The sequence below is a fragment of the Pseudorca crassidens genome, chromosome 17 (assembly GCF_039906515.1).
Source record: "Pseudorca crassidens isolate mPseCra1 chromosome 17, mPseCra1.hap1, whole genome shotgun sequence".
Classification (NCBI taxonomy): Eukaryota; Metazoa; Chordata; class Mammalia; order Artiodactyla; family Delphinidae; genus Pseudorca; species Pseudorca crassidens.
In genome coordinates, this window is record NC_090312.1 from 60,981,141 (window position 1) to 61,003,472 (window position 22,332).

General features: G+C 37.3%; 1 protein-coding gene across 2 annotated transcripts; it reads left to right on the forward strand.

The window, feature by feature from the left end:
• Positions 1-1,121: 1,121 nt before the first annotated feature.
• IMPA1 (inositol monophosphatase 1) lies at positions 1,122-21,983 on the forward strand. Of its 2 annotated transcripts, none has more exons than XM_067711982.1 (9): positions 1,122-1,250; positions 4,216-4,333; positions 4,713-4,846; positions 6,676-6,780; positions 7,975-8,020; positions 10,273-10,381; positions 12,196-12,304; positions 19,368-19,519; positions 20,383-21,983. In XM_067711982.1, exons 2-9 carry the CDS (start codon positions 4,271-4,273, stop codon positions 20,496-20,498), a joined length of 834 nt encoding a protein of 277 aa, XP_067568083.1. In that variant the 5' UTR covers positions 1,122-1,250; positions 4,216-4,270; the 3' UTR covers positions 20,499-21,983. The 2 variants fall into 2 exon arrangements, with proteins under 2 accessions (XP_067568083.1, XP_067568084.1); XM_067711983.1 differs by having other exon boundaries at positions 1,149-1,250; positions 4,271-4,333.
• Positions 21,984-22,332: the final 349 nt, after the last annotated feature.

Below are 22,332 nucleotides of genomic sequence, written 5' to 3' on the forward strand. Positions count from 1 at the left end.
GCCTCAGTTTCCTCGTCCATATGATGAAGCTGATCATATCTTCTCATGGAACTGTTGCAACCTTTAAGTAAAATAATGCATATGAAAACAAAAGTGCCTGAAGCATGGTAAGTCCTCACTACATGGTTACCAAATGAATTATTGAGAATAGGGGCAGTTGGTTCTGGCCAATAAATGTCTGTCTGTCTACCTATCATAGGTTTACTATAGTGTATATTGTTGAGGAGGAAGAAAACTTTCCTCTAGGAAACTTTCTAAGTTCTTCTGGCTGGTCTAAGAATTAAATTGACATGAGACAGATTTAACAGGAGAAAATCAAATTTAATTTTATACATATGAGAATCCTCCACACATAAAGGGGCCAGAGACCCCACGTGCATGAGAGGGTCAGAGGCAGAAAAGTAAAATGAGGACTACATGCCATCCTGAGCTAAGGAAATGAGATGGGGGCCTGGGGCTTCCAAGGACAGGAGGATGATAAGAAAAGCAGATGTTTGGTAATTAGATATTTGCCCTACCATATAGATGGGGCCCTTTAGATAAAGCATATCTCCAGTAATAACTCTTTTCTGAGAAAAATTTCCAGTTTAAATTCTTCTAGGTAGTTAAGGGAGGGAGAGTATTTTCTCTTTCACTCACCAGGTCTCAGTTGCCTTTAGCTCAAAATAATCCTCATGCAAAAATGGAACATTTGGGGGACGCTCCCTTATGAACCCCTACAATATGTATATAGTGTAGGTTTACCCAGCACAGTTTTAACAAATAAAAGTTGCAAAGCTAGAGTCGTATCTCCAGTTTGTGTTTTGCCAAAAGGGTAGCATGGAATAAAAGACTGGGACAAAGAAAGGGAAACAGGAAAATTGGAAGGAATGGAAGACATAAGGGATGGGCAAAATAGAGGAAAGGAATTTTTTTTAAATTACAGAAGAATGTACAGGCAGGAGAAAGAAAGTCAGAAGAACCACAGACGAAAAAGAAGAGGTCAGATCTGGAAGGACCAGGCGGAGGGGGACGGGTCAGGAAGCGATCACCAGCGCAGCCTGGGTCTGGGGGTGGGGCAGGGAGTTGGGGGTTGGAGGGCTATGCTCCGTTGTGGGGCGGGGCCAGAAGAAGACGAACCCCGTGGGCGGGGCTGCAGGGGCGGGACTTCCTGTCGGAGGCGTTACCAGCCTGACCCTCCTCTCTCTCCGGAAGAGGCCAGCGTTGGATGCGGCTGGTATCTTAGCGAGCCTCTAGCCCTTCACCCAGAGGTGAGACCTTCCTTCCTGCGATCCCGCACCAGCCCTTGGGCGGGGTCGTCGGGCGCTGCGGACGCGGGCGGCTCTCCGGAGTGGTTTGGAGTGGGTGGGCTCGGTCAGCGGTGCGGGGTGGCGCCCAGCGACAGAGGCCGCAGTTGGGGCGCCTTCACCCCTGCTGTTTTGTCTTGAGCCACGGCTGAGTGACACCAGGAACGGTCCCTGCGTGTGTAGCGGTTTCGCCCCCGGGATCTCGCTGAACCTTTGCGGCAGCTTGTGTAGAATAATTCCCTCTTTTTCACTTTACCGATTCCAAAGAAGCTCAGAGAGACCTGGCATACGTCCAGGGGCGTGTAGTCCCGGTGTAAGCCCCTGATCCCGTGCTGTCCGCAGTCCCGCTGCTGGGGACAGGTGGCAGGAAGGTGGCATGGCTCCCACCGCAGGGAAGGTGGGAACCAGGACAGAAAAAGTTGAAAATGTTTCATGTGTTTGTCTTTGAGAAAGTGAAGGTGAACAAAATGTGTTCCTTTTTGAGATATACTCAAAACTGGTTGGAAAGATAAGGCATGCACGCAAATGACCGAAATGTAAGGAAACATTCCTGAGTGCCCTAAGAGTGATGTACAAAGTTTTATGGGGTCTTCCAGGCTTGGGTGTCCTCTGAGCTTCTCATAGCATGTTCCCTCCTAAGGAATGTCATTCAGACTCAGGACTCAGTTGTTGCCTACTCAGGTGACTTGCATATTTAAATCTGCAGGCCATACCTCTCCTCTGAGGTCAGGATGCATACAGTCCGCTGCCTAATTGACATCTTCTTTTGGTTTCACAAAGGTTCCTCATTCTCTACTCATTAAACTTTTGTTCTCCCGACCTCCTACCCAGATCCCAAATTTGACTCTTCTATTGCTCCGTGTTTCAGTAAATGTCACCATTATCCATTCAGTTGCCAAAGTGAGATATCTGGGCATCATTAAACTCTTCCTCTCCCTCATACTCCATATCCAATCTACTGCTAAGTGCCCTCAGCTTTACCTCCCAAAGCAAATATCCCCACTGTCTACTCTTCCCTCCACCCTCTAATCCATTCTGTTCAGCAGCCACAATGTAGTGATTCCTCATGGCTCTCAAATCAAAATCTTACCTCTAAGGCCTCGCTAGGGATGAGCCCTACTATCCCCCGGCCTCACCCCTCCCCCATTTCTCTTGATCTGTGAGCTGTCACACTTAGGCCTTTCAGTTGCTCTTCACATACCAGGAGTCCTGCAGTTGAGTTAGTTAATACCTATTCTCTTGTCCGTCAAATCTTGGTTGAACCATGTTCTTAGGGAAACCGTATCTGGTACCTAAGACCAGGTCAGAGTTCCCCTGTTACATGCTTCTCATTGCACTTCTGCGTAGCCTTTATTGCATTTGTGATGTTGCATGTGGTCTGTGATTTTTTTTTTTGATTAATACCTGACTACCCACTAGAGAGTAAGTGTGAACTCTGCCTGTTTTTCCTCACTGTGATGCATTGCACAGCATATAATAGATATTCAGCACATAGCTCTTGAATGGTTAAACAGATTATGACTTCTGGGTGGAGAATCCCTAGAAGAAAGGGTAGCTTTTGAAGTGAGCCTGGAAAAATTGGTAGGAGATATCAGTGCTGTTAGTACAGGGAGATATGAATGGCTTAAGCAAAGTTTCTGGCTAGAAAGCAGATTCATAGTGAGAACATCTAGTTCTGTTTAAGCCTAGAAGAAAGAAATGGGAGTAAGTAAGAATGAAAAAATAAAGTTTGGAAACAATTCTTGAAGTGCTCTAAGCAGTTACTCCTATAACTCAAAAAGTGGCTTCCTTTTAAAATTATTTAAACGCTCATATCAAGAAGAAGAAGCAACTAGCAGAAACAGCTCAAAGTATCTGTCCTTTGTCCTCCCTTCCCTTCCCCTCCCTCTCTTCCCCTCCCCATTCCTATACTGTGAGCACCATGATTGGGATTTCCGACCAGTCTTCAAGGTGAAACTCTGTGTAAGTTATTCTCAAATATAAAGATGACAAAATTAGGGTTGTTTTATAAATGATCCACGTTTTTCTGAGTCTGACAGCTTGAAAAGCTTCACTGTCCTGGGTGCAGGTTTGAGAGTGTGGTCAAGCCAGTGGTGAGTTAGTTTAGTCTTCTCTTCAGAAGTAAGTGGAAAGCTGGACAGTTCAGAAGACAAAAATGTGTTGTTTTTTTTCCTCTCTGAAACTTGAGGAAATTCCTTTTTTACTTTATTGTTATTTTTTTAGTCCTGGAATTTTCTTTCCTCAGAATGTTATGATAGAAAGAGCAGTGGACTTTAAATTCAGAATTGAGTTCGAATTCTGACTGGGTCATCTGTCTAATAAAGCAAGTTATTTATAATCACTGAGCTTTAAGTTCTTCATCTTTACAACCTCATTAAAAATAAGTTTGCATGTATAAAGTACTGAACTACCTGACATTCAATTAGTACATGTGCCTTCTACCCCTTCCCTTCAGAGCTTCTTTAATTTCTATCTGTGGCTAGTGGAATGCACGGATGCCAAAACTGCAGATACTGAAAACTATCTGTGTTCCCTGTGTTCTTTCTCTAATTTTCACTTTATTCTTAACCCAAACATGCACCTGTCTTTTAAGATATTTCTTGTGTCCTTTCTTCTCCATTCCCTAGACCAATGCTGTTTTTTAAAATGTTGTATGGTATGGGCACTTTGGGAGACACGTTTATAGAATAAAATTTTATAGAATAAAATAATTTTATAGAATAAAATAAAATTTTATAGAATAAAATTTTTTGTTATGAAAATGTTTCTACAATAGAAGTGAAGTAATTTAGATAAAAAGTGTTTCTTAATGGACCTGTGAGTGAATACTGAAAAAAACTGAACTCTAGAATCAGGTAGAGGGTGAATCCTGAATAAAAGTATGTTGCAAATTGAGCTGTTTTTGTGACCTAACTATTCTATGATTAAGATTTTTAGAGATTTGTAACTGCTGTATCTTTGTACGTGTTAAATCTGTTCCGAAGATGGCTGATCCTTGGCAGGAATGCATGGATTATGCAGTAACCCTAGCCAGACAAGCTGGAGAGGTATGAACTGAAATCTTTTCAGCCATGATGTGTTGGATGTGGACAGCGTGTGGTTGCCTTGTTAAACAAAACATATACTTTGATTAATCTGTATCTGTTTTCATTTTATTGAACTTTAGTGGAGTGATAGTTTAATTTTGTGTCATTAAACTTTTTGTGATGACAGTTGTGAATCTAAAATAGGATGTAAGATTCTGTGATTTTATACCTAGAAGGTCATAACCCCTAAGGATTTATTTTATTTACACTGTGGTAAGAAATATTTAAGAATATCATTTAAGACAGATTGAATGTTTCAAACCATTTCTGTATTTCATCTTTTAGTTTGATTTAAAATGACTTATGCTTTTCCTATTTGCTTACCAAAAAATCTTTTTAGATGGCTCGTGAAGCCCTAAAAAACGAAATGAATATTATGATCAAAAGTTCTCCAGTTGATTTGGTAACTGCTACTGACCAAAAAGTTGAAAAAATGCTTATCTCTTCCATAAAGGAAAAGTATCCATCTCACAGGTATTTCTTATTTCAATTTCTTGTGATAAAAATGAAATCTAGGTTGGAGTCAATAGTACTAGACAGAAATTTTGATTTTAGACTTAGTAATTGACTATACTTAATTTAAGCTGAACGGGAATTTATTTGGAGGGTGTTGGGCAGCTCAGGAGCCCTGAGAGCAGGGCTCAGGTGGGAACCAGGGAGGAAGGCAGAGCTGGTTAGGATTGGGTTAGGGTTAGGGTTAGGGTTAGGGCTAGGGTTAGGGTTAGGGTTAGGAGCCATTGCTTCAGATGCTGCTGGTAGCCTCACTCCTGACCCTGCTCACTTTGGATATCTTTACCCCATTAGCTCAAGATTACAAATCCTGGGCAAGAACATCTGCTAGCTGAACTGAGATTGTTTGCCTAAGCTCACACTTCCAGGGAGCAGTGAACAGGGCCTATTTGGATTCCTTTATAGTAAGAGGAGTGTTTGGATGCTGGGAAGTTGACGTGACAAGTGGCTGGCATAGACAAGATTTAAAAGTTCAGTTTTATTCTCTATATTGCAAACTTTTTTAGGTGCTAAAGTCATGGTATCTTTAAGGAGTTTGAGAGAAAATACTAAAATCAGGGCTTTCTTTATAGGCACAGAAATATAACCAAAATATTGTCATCATTTTAAGGGTTTAACATTGTCATTCTCTACTTCTTCGTGATCATGCCATTGGCCATTCCTGGTATTTTAGTCACTGAGGAGAAAAAAAATGTTTAAAGCTAAATATATGTCTTCTCAATGAAAAGGTTTATAGCCAAGAGAAAAAGAGATACAAGAAAATTATGATAATGATTATTAGGACTGTTCAGTATTGAATAAAGGACATAAATAAAAAAGAAAGTAGCAACGGAAAGAAGAAATCCAGTGAACTCAGACGCCATTTACAGAATTCACCTGAGATTTACTGTGTAGCGTGTTTTAGGAAAGCATGTAGACACAGTAATTTTGGTGGGTGATTTGCTTTCTCATTGACTTATTTAATGTTCTGTATATTATCTACTGCTGTATAGCAAGTTACCCTAAAAACTTAGCAGCTCTAGACAGCAAACATTTATTATCTTAGAGTTTTCTAGGGTCAGGAATGTGGTAGTAGCTGGGCTGTGTTGTTCTTGCCAGGGTCGCGTAACGTCATAGTCAAACTGTGGGTCACCTCAGGCTCAACTGGGGCTGAAGGGGCCATTCACTTATGTGATTGTTGGTGACTTCAGTTCCTCATGGGTTGTCTGCGGCAGCTCCGCTCAGTTCCTTACCATCTGGGCCTCTCCACAGAGCAGCTGATAACATGGTGGCCGGCTTCCCCCAGAGCAACAGAGGGAAGGGGAGGGAGGAAGAAATAGAGTGAATAAGATGGAAACCTCAGTGCCATTTTGTGAACGAGTCTTCCAAGTTGCACGTTGTCACTTCCACTTTGTTCTATTGGTTAGAAACGAGTCACTAAGTCCAAATTCACACTCAAGGCAAAGGGTGTTAGGCTCTACCTCTTGAAGAGAGGAGTATGAGAGAATCTGTGGACTTATTTTTAAAACCTCCACATTTCCTTAGTAAGTTCTCAGCAACAAATTCCCTTTTCAGCATGTGTGCCTTCACTTATCCTGGCATTACATTTGAGAATTTCAGATTCTGTTATTTTTCACATGACTTTGTTCTGGGGGAAGTAAAACTTTCTCACTTTCATCAGTCTGCAGGAAAAACAATAGAAAAGTGTAGTGTACGGACTTTTGTTGTGTTTTATAGTAGACCCTGGGTAGCTTAAGGTTTGAAAATTGTTGAAAGCAATGTAAAGATTCAGAGTTCGTCACTTTTGATTTTAGTTTCATTGGTGAGGAATCTGTGGCAGCTGGGGAAAAAAGTATTTTAACTGACAGCCCTACGTGGATCATTGACCCTATTGATGGAACAACTAACTTTGTACATGGGTATGTTTTAAAAATTTTAATATTGTAATTGCTGTTACTGTATTAACTGAATGGACTGTTGGATATTTTGTTCACAAACATATATACTTTAGAGAACTGTGTAAATTGTAGAGTAGTTTGTAAGTGTATTATGCATAATTTTCATCAGCTATGGAAGAGGTGATGAAGTATTAATGTTGTAGACTTGTCTTGTGCAGGGAAGTGCCCTGTTTACTATTCTTTTTCTCACTGTTGAAACCACATAAAAATGTATGCAAGCAACATTGCTCCTTTGAGATCAATTAAGGAAATAACTAACTCAATACTGGAGTGTTGTCTATATAGAATGGGTTCAATCCAGGAGAAAAAAACTGTTAAAAAGAGCATGGGTTTTAGGATGTATGAATCGTGACCTTGAGCAAGTTGCTTAATCTTTCTAGGCCTCAGTTTTTTTTTTTCATTCTATAAAATGGGCACATTAATGGTACCTGCCTCATAGAATTGCTTGTTGATGGGACTCAATGAGTTGTACATTTATATAAGAACTTACTCTAGTGCCTGGCACAAAGTAAGTATATAACTCAGGATATTTAGAAGAAAGCCTGATAGAATTGCCAGTGAGAGTTCAAATGAGTAGCCTAGTTTGGTGGGATGACACATAGTTGTTATATTTGAAGTTACTATGTAGCTAGCTGTATGTATCTTTACTAATAGAATTGTTAAAGCCATAAAGCTAAGATGTAGAATCGTTTTGTGATGGAATGTTAATGTGGAAAGATGCTCATAATATTATATAACATAGAGAAGATTATAATATATAGTATGATCCCATTTTTGTTAAAATTAAAACTATATTAATGGAATTCTACATTTAAATTGTATGAAATGGCATACAGTGCCAAGTGGCCTTCCCACTTCTGACCCCAGCTTCTCAGAACCCATCTCTGGAGGTGACCATTGTTATCAGCTTCTTGTGAATCCTTTCAGAGATGTCTCATGCCTGTAGAAGCATCCTGTATGTACGCATCTGTATATTCTACCCTCCCCATCCCCTACGATTTACACAAAGGGTTGCATACTGTACACACAGTTCTGGGGGAGGAGGGATAAGACTGTTCATATGAAAAAAATTGTAAGCAGTTTTATTATGAAAACACATGTTTGTTGAAAATAAGTTCTATTTTGATAAATTTATGTGTGTGTTTTTTTTTAAAGATTTCCTTTTGTAGCTGTTTCAATTGGCTTTGTTGTTAATAAAAAGGTATGTTGTTTAAATTTATGGTTGGTAAAATGCCTTGCTCTCATTTTCTGAGAAAAGAGTAAATGTGTCTCCATAATAAATTTAGGTTTGTCTCTATTCAATTTATGTAGCTGCATTATTTTGAAATAAACTCCAGAACTGTTAAACTTGTCATGATACTTTTTCCAGTGAAGAAAATGTAATGTTTTCTGAGAAGATTTTATAAGGAAAAAATACACACAAATAACTGAAATATGATTCAGTATTTAATCATCATTATATACATGATAGAGTCAGATAAGATAGGCGTTGATGTAGGGTCTGAAATGCTTAATGGAAGAGGTGTGCTTTGAGCTAGGAATGCTTTAGTAGGCATTGTGAAGGGAAACATCAGGAAGTGGAAGGGGCCAAGCATGTTTAGAAAATGCAGACTATGTTCAGGAACCTGAACACTTGCTGTCTCTAAAGCCCAGTAGAGTACAATCTCTACCTGTTGCATTTCCGTGCTGTTTGGGTATTTGATTGATCAAAACACGAATGATGTTTACTAACATCTTACATAACTGTCTTCAAGGGGCTTGAGATATATTTGATCAGCATGTACACAAGAGAGTTAAGAAATCTCTGAAAATAAAAACACAGATTAGTGCAAATGAAATCTTAGGCACAGGATTGTGTTAATCACTGAGAACATTCAAAGGGAGATAGGTGAGCATTTCTCATTTAATCAGCCCTGGGCTGTTGAACTCCCAGTTCAGTGCAAGAGTTACACGTGTGAACAGATAAAGGTAATATGTGGTGGAACTGTGAAAAAAAAAAATACTATGAGAACATGAAGAGGGTATAACCAATTCTGCCAGGAGTTGTTTGGGGAAATCTTCATACTAAATGTAATGGGTCTTAGAATTTGGTCATGTGAGTTGGGTCATAGCAAATTAGGGGTTTGCCAGATAAAGAAGAAAAGGAAAGCATTTTAATCAGAAAGAACAGTTTGGAGAAGAGCATGATGTGTGTGGGGAACAGTGAGATGTTCATTGTGGGCAAACCTCTGGAAATGGCAGGAGCAGAACCAATGAGGTGAGTTAGTTGTCGTCTTGCCGTGAGGCACCACGGCCTGTCCGTGTCAGAACATTTAGATTTTGTTTTTAGGTGGTAGGAAACCAGTAGAGGTTTTTACGTGCAGAGTGACAGATAATTCCAGCAATGTAGAGGTCACACCAGAGGGGCAGGTGATTCTGAACTCAGATGGAGGTGGGGAGAATGGCTGAGGAAATGCCAAAAATCAGGAAGTGTTTTCAAGATAAAATTGGAAGGAAGTGACTAATGGGGAAGGAATGAGGCGTGAGTGATCAGATAGTGAGTGAGTTTGACCTCCTCAATTGAGGTTTCTGCAAGCCTAGGTTCTGAAGCACAGCTACTGACCTGTTAAGATGGGGTTGGTGGGAGCCACAGTTAGAGAGGTAGTTGAATTTGTGGACTGGAAAGAACAAACCTGTAAGAATCGAGAGAGCTAAAAGGGAAATGGAAGAAGAGGAAGAATGAAAAACTCTGGGGAACACAACTTTTAGGGGTTAGGCAGAGAAGAAGGTCATAAGAAACTGTGACACCAAGACAGATCAGTGAGTGTAGTAGGAGGTCTAGGAGAATACTGCCAGGAACACGGAGTATGGGATTAACTGGTGATGGTTAGAAGTCTCCAAATCTTCAGAAGACGCATTTGGTCAGCAAGAGTGCATTGATGATCTCTTTGCAAGGAGTTTCAGGAGATGCGTGATCAGGGAAGAAGCCAAATTGTAGTGTAGTAAGAGAATGGGAGATACAAAGTCTAGACCACTCTTTGGCAGTGAAGAGAAAAGGAGAAGGTAACGTTTTGAAGGTTTTGTGAGGGAGGAAGAAATTTGGCGAGAAGTCCCGGAATGAAAGTCCAAGAGAGGAGGGATCAGTTGATGGAGCAGTTTTTCAGAGAAGTTTAACAGGAAGAAGGATTCACCCTAGAAAACAGGAGCAACCTGTCTTCATCTGAGGCAGGAAGGAGAGAGGTCAAGGTGGGTGCCCTTAAATTTAGAAATGGATGAGACAGGAGTCAAGTGTTTAGGTCTGATGACTTCTTTCCTCTGACTAAGCTGGGAATTAGCATTTTAAATACCCATGGTTTAGCCATTTGAAAACATTATTAGTATACCAGATTTTCTTGTTACTTTCTTAGAAAAAGTATGGATGACATGAGAAAGAATACTCAGGTTTGGTAAAGGAAACTTGTTTTCCTTCTGCAGATGGAATTTGGAATTGTATACAGTTGCATGGAGGATAAGATGTATACTGGCCGGAAAGGAAAAGGTGCCTTTTGTAATGGTCAAAAACTACAGGTTTCACGCCAAGAAGGTTGGTTTATCCTCTAATTTTTGGTGTGATTGATATTATGTATTCGTATGCTACTGTTTTTGATTGTTAACCTGTAGAGCTCTCCAAGTGTTAACTGATTCATAAATTGTGTCTGTTTTCTCTGTACTTTTTAATTGTGACCACAATTTTGGATGTAGTAGTGGAAGCAGGGGAAGCAAGTGCGATGGAGCAGAAGACACTTGAGGCTTGCGTTTTGTCAGGGGCTGGGGAGGAAGATGAGTAAGAATGACTCTCTGCCCTCATGGCCTTCATGTTTTATTGCTTCAGCCACTGCATCTCAAATTCTTTGTAGAATTCCTTTGTTCTGATGCCATTGGGCCCAGTTATTAGTAAATTGAGGGGGAAAAGGCACTTCAAGTTGGGAATCATTAAAAATGAGGCATAAAACTATTATATATAGGATGCATAAACAACAGAGTTCTACTGTATAGCACAGGGAACTATATTCAGTATCCTGTGATAAGCCATAATGGAAAAAAATATGAAAAAGAATACATATATATGTATAACTGAATCACTTTGCTGTATAGCAGAAACTAACCCAACATTCAGTTATACATATATATATTCTTTTTCATATTCTTTTCCATCATGCTTTATCACAAGATATTGAATATAGTACCCTGTGCTGTACAGTAAGCCTTGTTGTTTATGCATTCTGTGTATAATAGTTTGCATCTGCTAGTCCCAAACTCCCAATCCTTCCATCCCCCTTGGCAACCACAAGTCTGTTCTCTATATCTGAGTCTGTTTCTGTTTTGTAGATATGTTCATTTGCGTGATATTTTAGATTCCACATATAAGTGATATCTTGTGGTATCTTTCTCTTTCTGATTTACTTCGTTTAGTATCATAATCTCTAGGTCCATCCATGTAGCTGCAAATGGCATTATTTCATTCTTTTTTATGGCTGAGTAATATTCCATTGTATGTATATACATCTTCTTTATCCATTAATCTGTTGATGGACATTTAGGTTGTTTCTGCATCTTGGCTATTGTAAATAGTGCTGCCATGAACATAGGGATGCATGTATCTTTTCAAATTATAGTTTTATCTGGATATATGCCCAGGAGTGGGATTGCTGGATCATACAGCAACACCATTTTTAGTTTTTTGAGGAACCTCCATACTGTTTTCCATAATGGCTGCACCACTTTACATTCCTGCCAACAGTGCTACCATTTAATTTTAATTTTTGTCTTTTTCAAATCTATATATAAATTATTTAATTTCTAGATTCCACTTTTTTTTTTTTTTTTTTTGCGGTACGCGGGTCTCTCACTGTTGTGGCCTCTCCCGTTACGGAGCACAGGCTCCAGACGCGCAGGCTCAGCGGCCATGGCTCACGGGCCTAGCCGCTCTGTGGCATGTGGGATCTTCCCGGACCGGGGCACGAACCCATGTCCCCTGCATTGGCAGGCGGACTCTCAACCACTGCACCACCAGGGAAGCCCCCTAGATTCCACTTTAAAAAAAAATATGTAAGACGTTTGCTCGTTTCCCACTAAATGTGTCATGCATGCAGGCAGATTGGTTATATTCTGTACTTTTGGGGTGGTGGTGTAAGGAGCTAGACTCTTTTTGATGATTATAAAAATGATGATAAAATAACTAAAAGAGATAATAAATTGATAAGTATTTTAATATTTAAAGCCTTAGAAAGAAACAAATATGATACAACTAGAAAGAGGAATAAAAATGTCCAATTTGTTCTGAGTTACAAGTGTCAAATTTTTTATCAGAATTCTTATTAATAAACTCTAATGATTATTTAAAACATTTTCTTTTAGATGTTACCAAATCACTCTTGGTGACAGAGTTGGGCTCTTCCAGAACACCAGAGACTGTGAGAATTATTCTTTCTAATATGGAAAGGCTTCTTTGCCTTCCCATCCATGGGTAAGCTCTTTTCACTTTTTCCCAAAATTTGAACATTCTGTGTTAACATTATAGATAATTTGACATTCTAAGGAATGAATTTTTCTTTAGAAATGAAATTTTTAATTAATAGACATGGGATCAGTACCGTAATTCTAATTTTATAATGTAATTTTTAAAACTTTTATTTGAAAATAATTTCAAATTTAACAAAATTTTCGGAAATAAAAAACTACAAGAAACAAGAGTATACACTTTATCCAGATTCACCTATTGTTAACATTGTACCCGTTTGCTTTGTCATTTTATCATTCTTTCTTTTCTCTGTGTCTGTCTGTCTCTCTCTCTCTCTCTGTGTATGTGTGTGTGTGTGTTTGTGTATACTCCTTTCTTTCCCTGAACTATTTCATGGTAAATTATTTAGATTATGGCTCTTTACCCCTAAATACTTCAGTTTGTTATTTCCTAAGAATAAGGATACTCTCTTCCATAACCACAGTACAATTATTGACTTCATGAATTTGCTCTTTATCTAGTCTACCATCCATACATATATAGCTTTGTCAGTTGATCTAATAATGTCTTTTATAGCATTTTTCTTCCTCCAGTGCAAGATTCAGTCTAGTGTCAGTATTATGTTTAGTTGCCATGTCTCTTTGGCCACCTTTAATCCAGAACATTTCCACAGCCTAAGTAATTACCCGCTTCCTCTAAGTTTTCAAGTTATTTGCATGGAGGTATACAAGGTAGAATCTTATAGTTTATTTCTGGCCTCTCTGTATCAGTAGTTATTTCCCCCTTATCATTTCTTATTTTGTGTATTTGTGCTTTCTTCTTTTTAAAAAGTCTTGATTAAGTTACTTGGTGGTTTGTCTATTTTATGTTTTTTCAAAGAACCAGGATTTTGCTTATTAATCTGGTCTACTGTTTTTCTCCTCTGCTTTATTATTTTCATCATTGTGCTTTCTTTTTGTTCATTTTGTTGTTTCCTTTATTTTTCCTTTTTAAGTAGAGAATTTATTTGTATGCTTTGATTTTTATTGATGTAAGTATTTAGGCTATGAATTTTTATCTGATTACTGCTTTAAATGTATCCCATAGATTCTGATGTGTTTTCATTTCAATTAATTTTCACAAAATTTGTTACTTCTGTTTGTATTTCCCTTTTCACCCAAGAGTTGTGTTCTTAAATTTCCACGAGGAAATGACTTTTTTTGCTTTTTTAATTTCATTTTTAATTTGTAGTTTTATTACATTGTAATAAATATATATTATGGAACTTTATGTTTTCTTTGTGCCCTGTATATGATCAATTTTTGTGGAACTTCCATATGCACTGAAACAAAAGTACATTCTGTATTGTACTTTGATGTTTGAACTTGAAATCTGCTTTGACATCAGAATTGTGCCTGGTAAATCTTTGTCCACTCTTATTTTTAGTCCTTTTGAATCACTGAGTTTTAAGTGCATCTCTTGAATACAGCATAGAGTGGAGTTTTGCTTTATAATCAATTTGAAAATCTTTTTTCTTTCCATAAAAAAGGTAGGCTTACTCATTTATTGATATGACCGTTTTGTTTGGTCTCAATTCTGTTGTATTATTATCTTACATTGTAATTACTTTGTATATTATGTTATAGTTACTGTATTTATTTGGTGTATCCCCTCTGCTTTTTTTCTTTTTAGAAATAGAAATTTGTGAAAGGTTCAATTTTATTCTCATGGGTTTCTTTTATATTAAAACTCTTTATAATGCTCTTAATATTCTCTTTTCTTACTTGACCATTTACTCTCTGTAAAGGCTCCAGAACGTTTTGGCTTCCGCCTGTTACCTATATGACATTCAGTGATTTTACTCTACTTTCCCCTTTTTCTCTCCCTTTTCATCCAGTTTTTTAAGTTGCATTCTTTATACTTTGTCAGACGTATTATTATTACATATTCTTTCACCCACGGTCCCATCCTGCGGTCTTAGTTTTTGACTTTATAAAATGCTCACAGTCCTTCCATGAAGTTTTCCTGGTGTCAAAAGTTCATAAATAACAGAATTAAAACCAGCGAATCACTGAAGTATAATTAGTAAAAGTTTATTGTGAACACACAAAAAGACAGTTTGCAAACCAGGAACACCCTGACCAAAACATGAAATGAGGCTCAGGCATATATTGTTATAAAGAAGCTTATAAAGTGAGAAAGCAGTGACTATTTATTCTTCACAGTGATTGGCTATAATAGAATTTTTTTAAATGATAGGGAATTGATTAGTGGTTACCTCATATCAGCCTTGAGAAACAACTTAAGTTTTGCTTGTCATTTCCAGAATCATAAGCAAGAAATGACCCAGGTTGAGTTAGTTTTGCAAAATAAGCTAAATTAAGCTTTGTTTGCATGACTAAACTGGTTTTGTCTTATCAGGGAATTTTCAAGGCTGGTCTCTGTTTGTTTTTGATTTAACACCAATCACCTTTAGATTAGATGAAGCTCATCTCTTAGTTGATTCCTTGAGAAGGGCACATGTACACAGTATTCCATGAGATCTGGCACATTCCAAACTGTTTTTCTATGGTCTTGAAACGTGAAAGACAGCTTGGCTGGATAGAACATCTTTAGTGAAAGAAAGTATAAAGTACATTTCTTTTTTTTCTTTTATTTTTAGAAATTTATTATTTTTTTATTTATTTACGTTTTGCTTCGTGGGTTTTCTCTAGTTGCGGTGAGTGGCAGCTACTCTTCATTGCGGTGTGTGAGCTTCTCACTGTGGTGGCTTCTCTTGTTGCAGAGCATGGGCTCTAGGTGCACGGGCTTCAGTAGTTGTGGCACGTGAGCTCTAGAGCGCAGGCTCAGTAGTTGTGGTGCACGGGCTTAGTTGCTCCAAGGCATGTGGATCTTCCCGGACCACGGATCGAACCCATGTCCCCTGCGTTGGCAGACAGATGCTTAACCACTGTGCCACCAGGGAAGTCCTGAAGTACATTTCTTAAAAATGCTATTACAGGGTTTCCCTGGTGGCGCAGTGGTTAAGAATCTGCCTGCCAATGCAGGGGACACGGGTTTGAGCCCTGATCCAGGAAGATCCCACATGCCGTGGAGCAACTAAGCCCGTATGCCACAACTACTGAAGCCCGCGTGCCTGGAGCCCCTGCTCCGCAACAAGAGAAGCCACCGCAATGAGAAGCCTGCGCACCGCAATGAAGAGTAGTCCCGCTCGCTGCAACTAGAGGAAGCCCATGCGTGGCAATGAAGACCCAACACAGCCAAAACTAAAATAAGTAAATAAATAAAAAACCCAAATTAAAAAAAAAAAGCTACTATACTGTTGCCTTGCTTTGTATGTTATGAGAAATCTGATGCCAATTTAATCTTCTTGGCTTTTAAATTATTTCATTTTTTACTTGGAGGCTCTGAGAAAAATTTTTTTCTTTTAATCTTCCATGGCTGACACTTTTATAACGGTATATCTTGGAATTGCTCATTCTGGGATGTTTTCTCCCTATAACAGGTAGATTCATATCTTTTTTTTTTTTTTTTTCTGGAAAGTTTTCTTGAGTTTTAGGTTTAAGTATTAGTTCACTTCTGCTGTTTTCATTTTCTTCTTCAGAGACACCAGGAGGAACATTAAATCTTCTTTGTTTCTTCCCTTGCAGCCACTTTCTCTCCGACCCATTTTACTTCTTTCTTTTATCGCTTTTCCTCACTGCCCTTTATTAAGTTTTCATTTGCATCTGTTCTCTTTAGGGGACCTTGCGATTTAGTCTTCTTTTCTGATAGAATTTTGTCTTTTTTGTCCCACTTCTTTTCTGAGTTCGGTCATCTCTTGTTTTATTTTTTCCTTGTTTTATTTTGTTTTGTTCATTTCTGTGCTTAATTTTTTGCAGAGACACTTGATGAGTCAAAAAAACCCCAAACACTTTTATTAGCAATGTCTGATGTTTCACAGTAGATTTGTGTGGATGTGTCTGCTTTTTCTGTCTCTGTTCACTTTGCAATCTGGGTTCCTGGTTTCAGAGCTCCTTATCCTGTCAGTTCTACCCTTCTGTATAGGTTCTGTTATGAATTTCTGCTAAGTGGTGGTGGGAGGTGAGGATTGGCATGTCTTGTTTCTCTTTCATTTCTCAGGATCTTTAATTTTTTCACTCTTAGCTCCTGCTTTTCCTTCACTTTGTCCCAAGAGATACCACCTCCTTTTATTTTAAATTGAAGTATAATTATATATTGATTATAAATGACATTTATGAGGCAAAGTAAATCATTATGGGTCAATTTCCTTTGTGTAATTTTTGGGGATTTGTTTAATGAAATGCACTGTATTTGTTTACTTTAATGATGTTTTCTGGTATCATGCTTTAGGGAATAATTTCTTCATAAATATAGCTACTATTTTTTGAGGCTCTTTTATATGCTAGGCCCTCTGCTAGGTGCTTTACGTCTGTTGTTTCTAATCATTGCAGCCAGAGCCAAGGTAAGTTGATATTTCCATTCTGATGACAAGAAAGCTAAAATTTGAAGAAGAAACTTTTTCAAAATTATAGTTTTTAAGCAACTGAGTAGGGGAGCAAACTCAAATCTGTGTGATTCTGAAGATAGTCTTTTTTACTCTATACCATCCTAGCTGTATAGGAGGATCAGACAAACATAGAATTCAGGACACATATGCAAAATCTAGACCACAGCCTCAATTATTTGGTAATTAATAATATTTAGTAATATTTGTCCATAAAAGAATATGCTTTCTGATCAAAAGACCTCTTGACTGAGAGCCATTGATACACATCAAAAGTAGACAGAAGCATACCGTATATGCTGTGCTGGAAGAACTGCCTATATAGCATTGTTCTTCCAGCCTAGGGTTCTATGTTTGAATAGAATACCAAGAGATAATTTGTGAGCGATCTTGGTATTTTCTTTCTATGACATGAGATGTGAACTATCACATACCCTTGAGAAGAGGAGGAAAATACACCATTATTTATAAACTAAAAAAAGCCACTAAAGTTAATTTGGGTTTATATATTTGGAAAGCAGTCAAACACCTATGGAAGTTTATTGAGGTTGCTAGTTCTTTCTTAAATTTGATATATAGTAAGAATATAGGCAGTAAAATATATTTGAAATCAAGGCATCATGTAATTCTGATCCTTTTCTAAAAAGAAAAATTGCTTTGGCATGAAGGATGTACTCAGGTGCAGTACTTTTTTTATTTTTAAGAAACTAAACAAATACCACATTAGTCATCAATTTCTCATTATTTCTTTTTTTTTATTTTAATTTTATTAGGGTATTGTTAATTTACAGTGTTTTGTTAGTTCAGGTGTACAGCAAAGTGATTCAGTTATACATATACATATATTCATCCTCTTTTAGATTCTTTTTTCATAAAGGTTATCCCAGAATATTGAGTAGAGTTTCCTGTGCTGTACAGTAGGTCCTTGTTGGTTATCTGTCTTACATACAGTAGTGTGTGTATGTTCATCCCAGTGTGTGTATGTTCATCCCAAGCTCCTGATTTATCCCTCCCCACTGTGTCTCCCCTTTGGTAACCATGGCTTGTTTTCTATATCTGTAAGTCTGTTTCTGTTTTGTAAGTAAGTTCATTTGTTTCATTTTTAAAAATTAGATTCCACATATCATATGATATCACTCATATGTGGAATCCCCTTATTTCTTTAAAAATAAATAGTGAAGGAACTCAGTGAACAGACCTGACTGCTTTATTTTCAGAGGTTTAAACAACTAAAAAAGAAGCTTGAGTAAAACCCATTTGAAAGTAGTAACTTACAGATATGATGACCTCTTCTTCTTAAACATTTCAGTGTGTATATTTTTGATAAAAGGGACATTCTTTAACATAACCACAATTACTAAAATCAGGAAATTAAGTTTGATACATTACCTAATATAGTGACTTAATTCATATTTTGAAAGAATTCTAATCCAAGATCCAATCCAGGATCATACACTGCATTTAGGTGCCATTTCTCATCAATTTCTTTTAATCTGGAGCAGTTGCTTAGTCTATCTTTTATGACCTTGACATTTTTGAAAAACATAGGGTAATTATTTTATAGTATGCCTTTTGATTTGAATTTGTTGGGTTTCCTCATGATTAGATTTGGGTTATGCATTTGGGGCAGGAATGCTACAGAAGTACTGTTATTTCCTTCTCAGTGCATTATATCAGGAGGCACATGGTACCTTTTTGTCCCATTATTGAATATTAACTTTGATCACTTGGTAATGATCTTGCTATCTTTCCCATTGTAATTATTGTGTATCTTATAGGGAGATACTTTGATATGTAAATATCATTCATCCACTCATTTTATCGTTTATTTTTTATTTATTTATTTTTATTTTTTTTTTGCGGTACGCGGGCCTCACACTGCTGTGGCCTCTACCGTTGCAGAGCACAGGCTCCGGACGCACAGGCTCAGCAGCCATGGCTCACGGGCCCAACCGCTCCGCGGCATGTGGGATCTTCCCAGACCGGGGCACGAACCCTCGTCCCCCTCATCGGCAGGCACACTCCCAACCACTGCGCCACCAGGGAAGCCCTAGCGTTTATTGATGATTCTTTCCTGAATCAGTTATTATTATAATGGCTAATAAAGTAATGTCTGTACTTACCTTAACTTGATATATTTCCACGGAAAAGCTACTGTGAGAAGGCAAACCTGAAATAATCTTTCCAGGCAGGCCTAGATCTAAGCAGAGCCCACCAGTGCTGTTATCTCTTTGGTCACGCGTACTGATGCCCATGCAGTTGGGGATGACCGGGAGTACATTTTCACCCTTCTATAAACTACTTGTATTGTGGGGCTATTGTCCCTGGGTTTAGACCACAATGAATATACATGCATACCATGATAGTAGAATTATAGAATTTTCTTCAGTTTTTTTCCCCAAAATATCCTTGTTTTTTAGTTTATGTTACAAATGATTGCTTCATAAGGATTAGTTTTGTCATTTATATAGTGCATCATGACTGTTGCATCAGGCAACACTTAAAAGAAACTGAAGTTAAGGAGGAATGCCTTATTTGAAATAATTTCTTTTTCTATCTTATTTTTAAAATGTTATTTGTTAGGATCCGAGGTGTTGGAACAGCAGCTCTTAATATGTGCCTTGTGGCAGCTGGAGTTGCAGATGCATATTATGAAATGGGAATTCACTGCTGGGATGTAGCAGGTGCTGGTGTTATTGTGACTGAAGCTGGTGGAGTACTCTTGGATGTAACAGGTAAAATTATGGGACAGTAAAGCATTTTTCTTTCCATATCTGTTGGACCTTCCTCTATATATGGCTTTTTTCCTTTAATGTTTGTTACATGTTATACCTCAGCTCTTAAGGCAAAAAAAGCCAGTAATTTTCTACACAATCAAAATAACAAACATTGCGAGATAGAGGCAAGGATAAGAAGCTAATGGTAGCATGGAATTAATAATGATAAATGGCTTAGCCTCTTCAAATATGAGTATCAGGAATTCTTGAGAGACTATAGAAAAAGTCAAGAAGGTCACTGAATCTGAGAATTGTACCAAGAGTTCTCTGAATGGTGACCATGGTGGTGGTTGAACATGGACTTCGTCCACCATCACTTTCTGCCTTGAGCCTAGAGGGGCTACGTATTTCCTCTGTGCTGGTGGTGAGATTTTTAAAAGAGCGAACCTGGGTTAAAATAATTCATCAATGGCCTGGGAGAAAGACAGCAAAGTATTAAGGAAATGGGAAGGAGAGTGGTGTGAAAATGCATTGGAGTCAGATTTTCTGTCCATAGATTCCCAAACATTAAAGAGGTAATAGTAATAAAAAGAAGAAATAGAACACACAAAAGGTGAAATAGAGAAAAGATGACATTTTCCAGACTAGTGTGATTGAGTTACCAGTTCCCTCCACAACTGGTATTTACTAAAAGAAGGTGCTTAGAAACTCATTTATGTATTATCAAAGCTTAAACATTATGGTTATGTGACAGCATAGATCTTTTTAAAGATTGTCGAAAGTATTAAAATGTTATGATTGACCATAGTACATATTGCTATGCAAGTTTTATAGGAATTACTTTTGTACAGGATATAACCATGTTCCATATTTGATTTTAGGTGGACCATTTGATTTGATGTCACGAAGAATAATTGCTTCAAACAATAAGACATTAGGAGAAAGGATAGCCAAAGAAATTCAGATAATACCTCTTCAAAGAGATGATGAAGATTAATTCTAACAGCTTCACACATTCAATCAGTTGCATCTCTCCAGGTTTGCTGATGGTGTTACAAAATTCAGGACATCTGTTTCACTTGAATAATATGATTGGTTTAAATTGTCGTCGATGTCCAGATTAAAAATTGCAACTTGTTCTGTATTTTACTAAGAGTAGGTATGCAAGAATGGCTGAAATGTTTGTTTCATTGTTTTAAAAATTTTTGCGTGTTAAGAATGTACTTTGGGAAAAATATGCAGGCAGTTGATGAGACAGGTATCACATCAACTGAAATAGTCAATTAGCAATTTAGAGTTTCTAAGTATTTATGAGCCTCTGAAATCTTAACTATTTATGTTCGTATGCATTCTTAATTAGAAAGTTAACTTTTTGGAAAATTTTTTTTCTTTAGTTCCAAAAGCCATACTTAACTAAATTTGTAAGAAGTATATAATGAGTACTTCCTAGACCAAGGTTTCTTTCTTTGCAGAGAACCGTGTTTTATTAATCAGTGTAGCACCAAACATGGTACCTGTTAAATAGTAGGCAATCCAAAAATAAGCATTGAAAGAATTAATATTTTAACGGTAGCAATTCCTAGTTGCTACATAAAGTAATGAGCTCATCATTCTGTAATTTTACTTCAGAATGGAAGTAGAAATTATCTAGTTTGGAAGTAGAAATTATCTAGTCATCCTTTTTATATTTCACATTACCATTCCTTTTAACATTTCACATTACCATGCCATTTCAATTAACTGTACCTATACGTCCTGATATATTTCAGTTACTGTACCTCCTGATATCATTTGTTATTGTGGGCATTTCTGCAGTTTATATGTTTTTCAAAACACTGCATTGCAGTATTTGTTTGGATTTCTTTAAAGTCCATATATAAAAGAGAAGAAACAGTTTCAGAAAAGCACTTTCATCAGGTATCTGATGTAACTAGATACTGTATGACACTTTACTAAACTCAAAATTCATGTTTTCAAGATGATCTGGCTGAGCACAGGAACCTGGCAGATATACTGCTTTGTTAATATTGAACTATTTCTTTCTTCCCAATCTCCTTATTTACCTTTGTTGATTCTATTCAGCCTTAAAATATTCCTTAATAGTCTTTGGCTTCTCAAACTCAAAAAGAAAATTGTTCTGGTTCATAGATACTTTTAAAAGAATAACTTATTGCTTAGCCTTGTCCTTTGACACATGAACAGTGTTAAGTTTTGTTATAGGCTCATGTGAGCCTTATATTTGATGAAAAGAGAAGTGCTTCTATAAAGTTTTCAAGACAGGATTGTTTTTTTTTTTTTTTAATTGTCGTGCACATCTAATACATTAAATATCTATGAACCTAAGATTTGAGTATTATAATTACTGTATTTGTACTGTTGGTCAAATGCATCTCATACTGTAGTATTCTAAGACAGGTTGTTTTGCAATTAAATATATTGTGATTAAGAATATGGTCATGAATAAAATTTTAACTAAAAAGTATATATATGTTATAGTCAGGGTTTATAGTCTTCCCAAGTGTACACACACACACACACACACACACACACATAAAATATACACACTTGAACACCCCTCCTTTTTAAAATAAAAAATGAGCTCATTCTATCATGTACTTATGTGTGAAGTGTTCTTTGGATTCAATATGAATTACTAGCTATTCCTAGAAATAATTTACAATGTCTGGGTCAGTAGTTTGCCTGTGATATATATCATTTTGACTCAGTTGTCCTTCATTTCAAGATCTAATCTAGAGCCTAAGATACAATGTTTAAAGAAAGAAAAAATAATCATTTCAAATTGTTTCTCTTTGCTTCAAGTTCATATCCCC

Excerpts from the sequence above, each read along its gene's own strand:
- IMPA1 (XM_067711982.1), top strand. The coding sequence starts at position 4,271 with ATGGCTGATCCTTGGCAGGAATGCATGGATTATGCAGTAACCCTAGCC. Across the intron at positions 4,334-4,712 it reads TAGCCAGACAAGCTGGAGAG|ATGGCTCGTGAAGCCCTAAA; the intron begins GTATGAACTGAA and ends AAATCTTTTTAG. Across the intron at positions 12,305-19,367 it reads CTTTGCCTTCCCATCCATGG|GATCCGAGGTGTTGGAACAG; the intron begins GTAAGCTCTTTT and ends GTTATTTGTTAG.